Source organism: Erpetoichthys calabaricus, chromosome 9, assembly GCF_900747795.2.
Source record: "Erpetoichthys calabaricus chromosome 9, fErpCal1.3, whole genome shotgun sequence".
NCBI classification, from domain to species: Eukaryota; Metazoa; Chordata; class Cladistia; order Polypteriformes; family Polypteridae; genus Erpetoichthys; species Erpetoichthys calabaricus.
The window spans coordinates 120,677,414-120,691,846 of NC_041402.2; the positions used below are offsets into that span (position 1 = coordinate 120,677,414).

The following is a 14,433-nucleotide window of genomic DNA, read 5'->3' on the forward strand; positions in this document are numbered from 1 at the left end:
TTAAGATTTCTATATCTTTCAATGTATAGGCTTTACTGATTGCTACACTCTTAAAAATTCTCTAGATATGCAAGAGTATCTCCTACTTATGGTTCTACAGTATGGTTCTAGTTAACCTTATATTTTGGTAATTGTATAGACAATTTAATAGCTGGTCTCCTGATCTCTTTTTATAGTGTCATTTCATCCCAATAACACATCACATTTTGCTTCAGTGTCCATATATTTATTATGTGCACATTTTAAAACCATGTTGTTAAAACTGCTGTTACTCTGATCATTGTACCAATGAGTCAAGTAGAACTCAGCGATTTTTTTGTTTTGAGTTGAGCATTAAATTAAATTGAAGTAGACAAATATGAAAAAGATTTGGTTCAAGCCTGTTTAACACAAATGACCTATGCTGTGCAGTGTATGCCCTGTGACACCTGGTAAAACATAATTGCCTCTTACTTGACCTGCTCCCATGTTCTTGTTTGCAGATGCAGGACCCAAAGGTCTTTGTAGTGGTAAAACTGTTCACCATCTACAGAAGCAAATTCTCCTCCAAAAATCCAGAGTTGTCCACCAGAATGTGGAACAGCAACAGCCTACCCAAAAAGAAGAGTGGGTAATATTAAAAGCAATCCCTGGAAAATCAAAACACTGAAGAACCACTAAATATATGTCTATAGTATAATTTAGAAAATATTATTTAAAAAAAAAAAAAAAAAGTAAACAGGATTTTGTTTAGGGTATGTAATACTTTTCACACTGATGCTGGGTACCTTGTCATATAATAATCAGTTATGAGGATTAATTAAGCAGTTAAGTAACCAAAAACACACTACAATACTGAATATTATTTGAATGTTTTAACACTAGAATCCCTGAGGCTTACAATTTTTTTGCTGTCTCTGACCTCCTTAAATTTTCCTGACATACGCCAAGAAACTCATAGCTCCTTATCCTTAACTCTTTGAGGGCTGAATATTTTTTTCCAAAAAAATGCAGTTTTCTGAAAAGCACACAAAGCTATAGTTTTACATGTAAATCAACATAAAATGTCTGTTGCTGTGTGCTATGGCCACCAGTGTGCAGTCTCTCGTGGCTCGAGCCACTCACGGCCGGCATGACAGCAGGCTAGCTGTCATGTTCTCTTTGGGATGCGGGGGGCAGCAGTGGCAGCGTGAATCAAGGTCACAGTGCGATGCAAGCTGATTTGTACCTGTTGTCATTGTAAGTGACGGTCCTCCCAGGTGAACGTTGCCACAGATGCATCAGCTACATGAACGTGTTCAGCACCACTATCAGGTGTGGATCGATTAACTGATGTGGATACCTCAGTTTCATTTTTTAACTTGATCTCCAGATCACTTGCATCAAAATCAGAGCCCAAATATTCAGAGTCCAATTCAGTGATAATATGTAAAATGGTGTCCACGGAGTATTTTAGCTTCGATCTCTCGTCAAATGTCGATACCCTTTTGCTGCTGTTTGCTCTTCACTACTCACAACAGCACAGGGAATCTCAGTCAGACCAACCAAGCTCACTTTCCTTCTAGCAAAGATGGTCAAACTACAACGTAACGGCGGGTTTTGTCATCGTTTCCAGTTGATTCCCGTCCTCGAACCCTCCTGTCTGACAAAAGTCAACATCCTCCCTAAAAGAGTTAATAGCCCACTTTTGTTTTGCAAATGTGTGGTTTAGCAGAACAAAGCCTGCTACACCCACCACCCCCCATTTAGTCAGATGAAGGCATCGCCCTGCTGCAATCCTCACAGCTTAAGTCTGTGTTGAAATGTTTATCTGGCGATGCGGTTATAAGGGATTATACAGTATAGGTCATGAAATATCATGATTTGAAATACATATATTTCATGAGTGTTCCATGTCTACAACGATCTACATAAATAAAAAATGACAGAGCAAATGCGAGGCAAGAAATGCCGAACACATGGCTAAAAATGAAAATGATTTCATACATTACAGTAATAACAACATCATTTATGTGTAGGATAGTAGGAAGTGTAGGATGAGTGAAGCCCAAATATCCAAGAAACACTTTCAGAAAAGGTGTAACAAAACAAGTATGTTTTTATTCAAGAATAAAACTAAAGAAAAAGAAATTACTCAATTGACATGTTGCTGAAGCACAACTATCAGTCGGTACAAAGTAAAAGACGTTCACATAAGTGTGTTTACGTGTTTCATTTTCAACCAGTTGTCACAGTGGTAACGCTGCTCCATCCCGAATCTGCACAGTTGGCGCACTGGATAAGCTACCATTTAGAGATGGCAAGGTAATAAGTTCGAATCCCACGTTGTCTCTGCATTTAGCGCTTTGAGTAGCGAGCTGCAATTATTATTATCACATAATAAAAACATACATTTGATGCGTATCTGTAACATCCTGTGCAAATTTATGTCACTTGTAAAAGATGTTACTTTTCCTCACAAACAGATATTTATATGAACATGTTGTTTGAATGATTTTTTATTCAAGAACAAAACTGAGTTTTATTCTTGAATGCTTGAATAAAAAAAGTTGTTCAAATGACATGTTAATGTGAATATGTCCATGTGCAAGGAAAAGCAACACCCATCATAGACACTGCAGTGTCTATTTGATCAACAAGACACCAAGGAGAAATGACTGAACTACATTTGTGTGTCTGTTTTTTTCCCTTCAATGCTAACTTTTACAAGTACCATAAATTAACACTGGCTGTTATAGAGTCAAATCAAATGTATGTTTTTATTATGTAACTAGTCATTTAGCCCGTTACAATAACGGGCGCTAGAACAGTAGTGCATAAACATTAGTAGGAACAGTCTATATTAAATGCCAAGGGACTTTGACCTCATTCTTTTTGTTGGTCGTATTTTTTTTTCTTTCAGCCTCTCTTTTGTTGATGTTTACTTGCTGAGCTAACCGTTCTTCGTGGGCTGCCGCCGTGTATTGTGTGTCTTTAATTTTCTGTGACAGTAATACTGTCTTGTACGGATCTATTCAATAAGGGCGCGCACAAAAAGGCGAGCTTCAAAAGGGCGACCTCAATTGAGCGTGGCAAATAAAGGCGTTCGTAGATAGTTTAGTTCAAATGGCTCTGGAATATGTGAAGAGCAACAAAGGTGCAGATCTTTATTTACGTGCACCTTTATTCGCTGCGCCCAATTGAGGTCGCCCTTTTGAGGATCGCCTTTTTGTGTGCACCCTTATTGAAGCATGCCGTCTTGTACGGCCGCTGGCTCGTACATCCGTAATATACCTTTAATTTTCTCTGCCGGTAATACAGGCGTGCGCGTCGGTAATATGCCTTTAATCTCCTCTGACAGTAATATAGGCTTGTATGTGGCTGTAATATGCGTCACTGTATTGTGTACCTTTAATTTCCTCTCGCAGTAATACTGGTTTGTATTTCCGTAAAACGCCTCTAACTTTCTCTGACAGTAATATCGCGCATCGCACCGTGCCCCGCGCATGCACACTTCACCAGAAGACACCGACACACGGACACCTGGACGCACAAAGGGATTTTTTATATATATAGATAGTAACAATAACTGCAGCTCAATACTCAAAACAATAAATGCGAGGAGGACCCAGGATCGAACTTGATTATGAGACAGCAGTTCTTACCTCTGCACCAACCAAACTGACGTGCCTACTTTGTATCAATTGACAGTTGTGCTTCAGTTTTTACATAATGCTAATAACATGTAAATTAAACTATTTCTTTTTCTTCGTTATATTCTTGAGACTGGAATGTTTCAGAGTAAAAGTAATTCTTCAAGTAATGTAATGGAAGGTATGATGGCAGTGAGAACTGCAAGGCAGTAATCATCCCTGATGGGACATTACCACCTTGGCAGGATGCCACATCTTGGTAGGAGGTGCACTCAAAACGAACAATGATCTTACAAGTCTTAAGTGGGCAGTAACACTTCAGATTCCTGCAACTCTTGGTAAGTGTCTAATTTTCCTTTTATTACAGCGCTTTAAAACCCCCCAACTTTAAAAAGCCTCATATCACCCAACACGCATTGTCTCACAATTAGTCTCCATTTTATATTAGAATCAATCACTTTTATTCACCAGTACTTAATGTACAGGAATTGGACTTGGTAGATTTTGAGCGGCTTATAACAGAACACAGTATCACATACACAAATAACAAATTCCATAAGATAAAAAGAAAAACTTTATACAAGTTTACAGAATAGTGCAGTTACAAAGATGTGCAAGTAAAAGTGTGAGTGTGTAGTGTGTATGCACATGCACACATATACATGTAGATATAGTGTACACACACACACACACACCCACATTCATATAGTATCTGACAGAATGTATGAATATACAAAGAAGTCAGGCTAGGTTACTGGTTTGAGAGGGCTATGGCTCTGGGAAATAAACTATTGAGGTGTCTGTTAGTTTTGGTTTTAATTGACCTGAAGCATTGTCCAGAAGGGAGTTTATGGAATTAGAGATGAGTCTATGGTGATCCTTTTGACATGGTTAGTGACACAAGATGTGTACAGGTCTGCAACAGATAGAAGGATACAGCCAATTATTTTCTCAGCAGACCTCACAACATGCTGTAATTTATTTTTGGAGTGTGCTGAACCAAACCAGACAACAAATGGAGAATATGATTACACTTTCAATTATGGCTTTGTTAAATTGAACTAGGATTAGCTGGGATAGATTTAACTTCTTTAGTTGGCGTAAGAAGTAAGATCACTGCTGTGCCTTTTTAATACTGTAAGTGATGTTAAGGTCCTAGCTGAGAGTGTCTATGATAGGGGTGGGCGGTATGACCAAAATTCTGTATCACGGTATTTTTCTAAATTATCCCGGTTTCACGGTATTCGACGGTATGAGTGGATGTTAACCACATTTTCCACTGCAATTACTGGCTAAGAATAACCTATTCAACTGTCAAGAGCACTGTACATTGTACAAAAAAACATTTTAATGTGCACACATGTATTAATACAGGTTTGCATGGCCCCATAAAGTGATAGTTTTCAAGGGTGTGGCACTAATGAAGAGAAGGAATCACATTGCATGACACAGACAGTCAAAATATAGAACCTTTTTATTGAACAAATTTTGCAAAAACTTAAACTATAATTTTGACAACATATTTTCAACCATCCAAAGAGGCATTTAGACTTAGTAAAATATCCAGAAGTGCTTGTCAAAAGTTGTATTGCACCGAATATGTCTTAGAAAAGGAATAAATAGTAAATATTTTTTGTAAACCAACTACACTTTCTGTTAATGTTAACAATCTCTGTCCACTGACACATTAAAGTGACTTTTTAAACAACTTTATCATCATTAAACTGCATAATATTTAAACTAATAAATAATAACAATAAAATAAATAATAGTATTATTACTGATAGTTGCACTATTACTTCAAGGCTTCAAGCCCAGGTGCATTACACAGTATTCACCAAATTAAAATAAAATAAAACAAGTGCAACTTGGTGATGACATCTTTACCAACTGAACCATCATTTAGGCAAACTGTATTAATATGGACCTTGCTTCAAGCTAAGCTATATGCATAAATAATAAAACTGCAACTTGCATTTATAATGCTATTTGTGGTATAGCCCTACGGAATTGTATTAGGGCCACGGTGAATAAAAAAAAAATGGACACAGGGAAGAAAAAAACAAACTATATGTCAAGATTAAAGTCGACATTTCCACTTTATTCTCATAGTTTACCGCATAATTAAAGTAGACTGTCGTAAACTAAACTTCTTCCTAAAATCAATGTTTAATTTACTAGATTTTGTCAACACCCGTCATAAATTAATGCAGCACATTAAATGCTTTGTGTTAAGTGTTCCCCAACCCAGTGGTTAATCACTATGCTTCTTAAACTGACTTCCTCCGCACTAAGAGGAGACAGCGATCACCGCACAGAATCCATTCACTTCATAAAATTCCTGCTTTCTGAAAATTTAGAATGCTAAGATAAATACTTGATATCATTTTCATGATGAAATGCATTAAAGCAGGTATTAAACATGCACGGTAGTGAGGTGGTAGTGCTGCTCCCTCGCAGTATGGGGTCCCCAGGTGTATGTTCAGTGTAGAGAACTTTATTGCAGGTGTGACGAAGGCTCCAAAAAACTGGATGTATGAATGGGTATCGCACAGGTTTAACTTAAATATTGTGTAAATGTTGGGTTTGTGATCTGCTGGTCAGAGACACGAACACAGAATTCAATACATTTTCTTCTGAGCGGGCTTTCTTTATTGCATGCATGCTGTCTCTATCTGACGTACCAAAACCCCAGTTCCTATCCTTCCTTTTTCTTTCTCCACATAACCAATCACCACACAATAAACGTCTTTGTGAAATTAAAACTAGTTATAAACTTAGCCCACGGAGTGTTCAGAACTTTAAAAATATCTTCGTTATACATGTTTAATTATGCCATCCATTCAGGGTTGCGCCCATCCCTGAACGAGTCGCAAGCACATCGCAGGATGAATACGAGCAAAACACACACTAGCAGGGTCAATATAGCATAACAAAACCCCACATCCTACATGACTCTGAAAGGAAACTGAAGCACGCCGAGTAAACCCACCAGAAAAACATGCAAATGCACGGCAGGGTACACCCGAGACACCCTTGCTGCGAGGCAGCAGTGCAACCTCCATGCCCCCAAATGATTAATGCATGCTTTACTGCATTTCACCATGAAATTTATATCAAGCATTTATCTTAGTACTAGCCAACCCGCGGCGTAGCATACGCCGCATAATTATGTATTGATGGGTGAACACTTCCTGAACGACACAGTTGTCCAAACAGAAGTGAAAATAAAATCGAGCGTGGTGAATTCTTTAACTGCATTCTCTGCCTTGTAGTGCAGTGGTAGTGTTGCCGCTTTACAGTAAGGAGAATGTGGAAGATTTGGGGTTCGCTTCCCGGTTCCTCCCTGTGTGGATAGCGCTTTGAATACTGAAAACACCGGTATATCAATGTAATGAAGTATTAATATTCTTATATTATCTGCGACAAACAAACTGTTTTACACAGTGCATACCAACCCGCGGCGTAGTATACGCCACATAATCACGCCGCTTTTTAAATGTTTTTTAAGCAGAGGGAAAAAAATGAACATTTGCAAAATCCATAACGCTGCGTTCAGTAAATACAATGCACACGCGTTTAATTTGTCAGCCACTTTTTGCCAGCCATCTTTTCAGGTTTGGGCTGGTTTTGCAGTGTTACCGCTTGTGCATATTAAATCTTGCACAAAAAATGCGCCCGTTCTTTCATCATTTTGTTGCAGCGTATCAAAGACTTGCTGCCCCCAACTCCTAACCTGAGTCGCTGTCGTCTGTGCACCTCTGAGCCACGTTGTCCTTTCATTGTTCTTTGCGGTTCCAGCTGCTTTTCTATATATAATCCAAGTCACCCGACCATGGTAGTAGGAGGGGGGTGGGGTGCGTACACGGGGCAGGGACATATTCAGAGGGAGCGTATGACCCACACTCAGTGGGTATTCCTCGTTCGTGGGGAACAATTGCAAGCCCCGGTGCCCATTACGAATGGGGTTCAACGGCTTACCCACACCTGTCGGCGCCGGGTAGACACGCGTTCATCCATTCAGTGTAGCGCGCGTGTAGTACCGGACATCACATAACTGTTAATGCTCAATCTCACGTAGCTGAAAGCCACTTGTTCCTGTAAGAAGTTGGACGCCTACCGCTTGGCGATCGCGTAACTATTAAGCAGGAGGGAGTCTCATTCGTTTTCAGAATTAAACAGACTAACCAGACTTAGATGGCTCCACCAACTAAGTACGGCCATGCAACACCATGCACAGAATCGAGAAAGAGCTATGAATCTGTCAATCTTCTCTGTGTCTGGGCAGGGTGAGGTTTCCCGTGTTGAGTCAAATTAAGCAAGATTCGTGTGTGGCGAATGGTTGCGTTCGAGCACATGAGCAGGCACTGTGAATGCCTTGAGAGCGTGGGGGGACGCGTGCAGGGGAAAATGAGTATCTATATATCTTCTTAGATACAGACAGCGTCTGATAGTTGTGATGGTTTTACACTCCAGTACATTGCGGTGAACGCTGGTAACAGTCAGGCGGGCAGGCGTATTAGAGTTGGTGCTCTTAGAGTTGGTGGGCGTGTCTCTCTAGCGGTTTGAATTCTTGGGCGGTGCTCTGTTGTTTGTATCCCACGGTCGGACGACTTGGTGGATTATATATGGAAATGCAGCTAAAACCGAAAAGAATAATGAAAAGTCAACGTCGCTCAGTGGTGCATGTGTACTGTAGCAAAGATGAAAGTGAGTTGTTTCATCCGGGCACATGAGCAGGCACCGTGAATTGTGAGCGTGGGTAGACGCGTGCTCGAGTTGGTGGGCTGGGCTTTGTGAGTTGACTGCTTTCAAAGCGGTGCGTGCTTTCATGGGTGTCTTGCTTGCTCTGGCGGCGGCTTAGTGAATTATATATATTGATACACAGCCTCTTTTTAGATGGTCCTACTGTGTCCACCCTCGTTCTTGAAGCATACACACCGCCTGGTCATGGGCGGGGAAATGTCTTCCGTGTTCCTGCAGGACCATGTAAGAAGACGCATGTTTGTCGCAGATGCGAATTGCTGTATGTAGCGTTTAAAACAGTTTGCGATGGTGCACGCGGTCGTGCGTCGTAACCGAAAAGTCAACGTGGCTCAGAGGTCCATTTGTACTGTTGCACAGACGAACATAAATGACGGCGTTTTTTCTGAGGTGTCGCGTCCGAGTTGGTGGGCGTGGCTCTGCGAGTTGTTGTCGTATCCAATAGTCTTAGAGTTGGTGGGCGTGGCTCCTTCCTACCTGTCGGCGGCTTAGTGAATCCCCGCCCCTTCCTGCGTGCTTTCATGGGTGTCTTGTTTTGGTGTGCGTGCTTTCATGGGTGTCTTCCCGTTCTGGCGGCAACTTTGTAAATTATATATATAGACTAGCAAAATACCCGCGCTTCGCAGCGGAGAAGTAGTGTGTTAAAGAGGGTATATAAACATATATATACATAAACATATATACATATATATACATATCTACATATACATAAATATACATATACACATCCACATATATATACATATATATATATATATATACATCAACATATATATATACACATACATATAATATATATATACATATAATATATATATACTAGGGGGCTCTGCCCCCTGCTCGCTTCGCTCGCCAACCCCTGGTGTTGGGAATGACAAAGAGCGTGATGTATGAATGAGATATAGAATAGTGTGACGGTGTAGATGATGCAAATAGAAAGCAAACAATAAAGTGTGTGGCACAGTGTAAAGGTTTATTGGAAAATTTCTTTGTACACGCCGTTTAAGTGTAAAAGGTAATTCCAGGTCAGAACTTGTAAGGTCAATGAAGATGGTCATTATCGTGATCAGAGTCAACTTTGTCAGAGCTTAGAAAGAGTTGTGTCTCTCCAGGAAGTAATGGAATGACTTGGGTATTTATGTTTTCCACATTAATATTTTTTGGACATAATATAGTGCGTTGTGTTAAAAGGGGCATTTGGTCTAATGAGATTGCTGTTCCAAATCTCTCTGTAACTAAGTCGTCGCAGATAAAGGCTTGAGGAATTGTAATAATATGTGGCTGAAGTCCATCTGTATTGGTGAGTGTACCATCTCTCAGTTGTAATAAGCAATTGTTATGATCTGGTTCTGGACATCGTATCTTTTTTACTAACTATCTTTTGAAAGCAATGCCAATTGTCTGCGTATTTTAAGGTGCACTGAACAATAGCTGAGTGCATGGCATCTGGAAGAATAGCTAATCACTGTTTAAAATCTCCTCCTAATAAAAGTACCTTTCCTCCAAATCGAATATTATTATTCATAAACGTTTGTAGAAGTTTATGAATGGTGTTGAGTAAGTGACTTCATGCCATTGTACATTCATCAATAAACAACATTTTTTGAAGACGGATGTCACGTGCAGTGCCACCGTTAATGTTCATAGTGGATACCGATTTGTAGGATCTAATGCAGTTGATAAAGATTTCACTTTCAGGTACATCGTCAGTTAGAATCTTCTGTAGATATTCAGTATATGAATGTAAAGAAGGCAGTCTAATTTGACCCTTTTGACAACAACGTCTAAATGTATTACTTGTATTGCCAGTTGTTTCTTCAGGGAAGTGAACTGAATGACAATGATTGCAAATGACATTCATTAATCCGAATGAATTTTCCCGGTGTATGTTCTGCTTGTGCCGTTTGAGAGGCGCGTTGTTGCATGTGTAGTATTTGGGACGTGTTGTTTTGGAGCTGTAATCGATTTGCCTGTGCTGTGTGAGACGCCCGTTGTAGCCTTCCTTGCCGTTAACGTATGTCTGAGACGGGAGGTGTTTCGTTTTGAATCCGTGCCTGTTGCGATGCAGCACTTTGATTGATAGTTTGCGTCATGTGGATCCAGGATGTAGATTTGTGCATATTTGCGTTGTTGATTTGTTTTAGGGTGCACTGTTCCAATGCGATGCAGTATTTGTGCACATATGGGAAAGCAGTATGGGCCATTGCCTTTTGGTGGCCTGATACTTACTAAAAGCAAATTAACTATTGTAGGATCTAACGCAGTTCATAAAGTTTTTACTTTTAGGTACATCGTTAGTTAGAAGCTTTAGTTGAGCTTTGCGTTTTTGGAGTCGAGACATTTTTTCTTTTAGAAATATGGATAAGTAATAAGAAGTATTGCACTCACTGTTAATATGGAGCCTTTTCTGCGGTTGAACGGTTAATAGTGCCTTATGATAATGAGATCCACCTATGCTGCATAGCCGTCTATTTTGTTGTTTCTTTCGTGTTCGTGTGTTTGTTCCTGTTATCCTTTCCTTTTCGTTTTGTACCCGTGACCGTGTATTCATGACTTGTTTCTTTCTCAGCATCCGAAATATGGATAAGTAATAAGGAGGGTCGCAGTCACTGTTAATATGTTTCCTTTTCTGCAGTTGAACGGTTAATAGTGCTTTATTGTAAGGAGATCCACCAATGCTGACACCTATGCTGTCTAGTGTGAAGGTGCTGACGTTCACTTTAGAATATGTGGCTTTGGGTGTGACTTCTTATGGATGTGGGGTGGGGGGGGGGGGATTGTTGAGGATTGTTGTTGCGCGAGCGTCTTCTTTCTTTTTGTGTTCCTGTGTCTTGTTGAATCCCCCTCTTTGTGTGTGTCCCGTCCCTCGTTTGTAGGGTCTGTGGGGTGGTTTTGTGTTCTTTTTTTTGTGTTCCATGGGCTTGTTGAATCCCCCTCTTGGTGTGTGTCCCGTCCGGTGCCTGTAGGGGGGGGTGGGGTGCCTTGCTGTTGTGCGCGAGCCTCTTTTTTTTTTTTTTTTTTTTCTGGTCTTGTTTCGTGTGCAATGTGTTTCGTGCTTTTCCTGCGTTTGACTTTGCGCCTCATTTCTCCTTTTTGTATGTGCTCACTCCTTTTTTCTGTGGTCTTGTCCGCCACTCGCGGCCCCTCATCCGCCTTTGTCGCCCTCTTTTCTCCGCCTTTCTCCGACTCTCGCGGACTCTTTTTGCGCCTGCGCAGTACGTCTTTTTGCAGCTACGGCCCATGGCCGGATGTGCCTGCGTCCATCATCCGGTTTAGCATTCTCGGTTAGTAATATGGATATATATATATATATATATATATATATATATATATATATATATATATATATACATATTATATATATATATACACACACATACAGACACATATATATACATATTTACAAATCTACATATATATATATATATATATATATATATATATATATATATATATATATCTATAATAATAAAAGGCAAAGCCCTCACTGACTGACTCACTCACTGACTGACTCACTCATCACTAATTCTCCAACTTCCCGTGTAGGTGGAAGGCTGAAATTTGGCAGGCTCATTCCTTACAGCTTACTTACAAAAGTTAGGCAGGTTTCATTTCGAAATTCAAAGCGTAATGGTCATAACTGGAACATATTTTTTGTCCATACACTGTAATGGAGGAGGCGGAGTCACGTATCGCGTCATCACGCCTCCTACGTAATCACGTGAACTAAAAACAAGGAAGAGATTTACAGCACGAGTCGCACGCGGTAACGAAGGTAAATGACGTTAATTTTTGACTGTCTTTTAATACTGTGTAAGCATACATATTAACACATGTGCAATTAAACGTGTGCATTTACGGGGTGATTTCTCAGGCTTAAAAGCTCACCTTTTATCAAACGCGGGAACAAAGGAAACTGACGTTGTTCACTGTCTTTTAATACTGTGTAACCATACATATTAACACATGTCCAATTAAATGTGTGCATTTACGGGGTGATTTCTCAGGCTTAAAAGCTCGCCTTTTACTAAAAAGGTAAATGCAAAACTATTTTCAATCAGTTTATTGAAACGCTCCCGTTAAGGATTGCAATAACATATTCGCGAGATAAAAGAACGAAGTATGGGGAAATGGAGGAACAGCCGCAAACAGCGAAGAGCAAAAAATTAATTAAACAATTGAGAACGGAGCGAGTTAAGCATACAAGCATGTTCATAAGGGAAACAAACCACGGTGTAAAACGTAACTTTAAATAAAGTTTATAGAAACGCTCCCGCTGCGGATTGCAATAACATATTCGCGAGATAAAAGTTTAATGAGAAGACACGAGGTATAAACGAACCACACGCCGTGGCGCAACGTTAGGGGCAACAGTTTCAACCATTCTATGATCTGCTTCTCGCAACTGAAAGACGGCACATGGCGGATGTTAGCCGACTTGCTGACCGCAACGTTAGGGGCTTCAAGTATGGCGCTGACGCCACATCTCAGTGCCAACACTTTGCAGACTCTACTTAAAAGACACGCCCTCCTCACTGGACAGTTAAAAACACCAATCAAACTAACGATGACATCAAGTATTACCCAATCAAAAGTAGGAAAGGAGGCATCTTCATAAAATGCGTGTGGGATGATTTGCATGAGACGCTGCGTTAAAAAAAAAATGATTACAAAAATACGGGATAAATCCCGTCCACTATTGATTCAAAACGGGACGCGCAATTTCATTGTCAAACGCGGCACGATTCCGTATTTTAAAGGACGGGTGGCAACCCTACAGTGCCAGGTAACCACCCATACAATCAGATTGTGATTCAGACTAGGAATGCAATGAATGTAATTACCCCGATCTACATACAAGGCGAAAGTCTTGCAACATTCAAAGATGATGGATTGGGATAATTAGTACTTATTAAGTACACCATGGAACATAAAAGAGCTTATGAAGCCTTGAACCTAAAAAAGCAAAATCTCAGAGATCGTACAAAAAAAAAAAGGAGGTAATGTCGTTTTACTCGCTGTACATTTTAGTGAAACATTACCAGTTATTCCACGAGGGAGACCAGCAGATGAACTCAACGCTTCTTTAAAATCCATGCTTCTCCCACGGTCGGTTATATGTCGCGTGTTCTCGGGTAGGTACACCAAAAAATGTATACATTTAAGCATTTAATGGGCAAAGAAAAAATGAGGTATACCCGAAGGCACTGCAGTAGTACTCAATGTAACTTTACTTCTTAAATGTTAATGTTTTACTGTTTAATAATTTATACGCTTCTTATATATTGTTCAAATTCTTTTATCAAAATACCAGTGACAGCGCAATGCACGATAACATGGAGTGAATACACCATACGCATCTGCCCACGGCCGCCCTGGTGTGTGCAGATAGGAGTTGATTCTAAAATAAAATAAACATAAAAAGAGTAATACAATCATCACCCATAAAGCGGATAGCAGACGTGACGTATTATATGTGTACCACATTTGAAGTCAATAGGTGAAACAGTTTGCAAGCTACAGGTGATTTAAATATCCTGGACAGACCAACGAAAAGCCACGGTAGCAAATTATACAAGAAGATTTTACTGTTTAATTATTTATATTTATATGAAATGTGCTTCTTATATATTACTTCATATTCTCATATGATAATGATGTTAATGTTGTTAATATTGATTTCTATGTTATTGTGAGTGCATCTATGTGTGTATATGTATGTATGTATGTGTATATATATATATATATATATATATATATATATATATATATATATATAAAAAATATATATATAAAAAATATATGTGTATATGTATATATATCTGTATATGTGTGTATATGTGTATATGTATATATATATGACAGCAACACTCATAACAATGACAACACAATTACATTGACAATCATGTTACGTTATTTTTAAAATGTTTCCTTTACTTTTTCATAACCTCTTTAACACACTACTTCTCCGCTGCGAAGCGCGGGTATTTTGCTAGTACATATATACACATACATATCTACATATATACACATATATATATAGACATACATACATACA

The 14,433-nt window shown here is 39.4% G+C and overlaps 1 protein-coding gene across 1 annotated transcript in view; it reads right to left on the reverse strand.

Moving 5' to 3' along the window:
• Nucleotides 1-14,433, reverse strand: part of klhdc4 (kelch domain containing 4) — a 121,817-nt gene that overhangs the window by 37,389 nt on the left and 69,995 nt on the right. Inside the window, exon 5 of the mRNA XM_051931460.1 lies at nucleotides 454-590. Coding sequence (XP_051787420.1) covers nucleotides 454-590 — 137 coding nt within the window. The remainder of the gene's footprint in view (nucleotides 1-453; nucleotides 591-14,433) is intronic.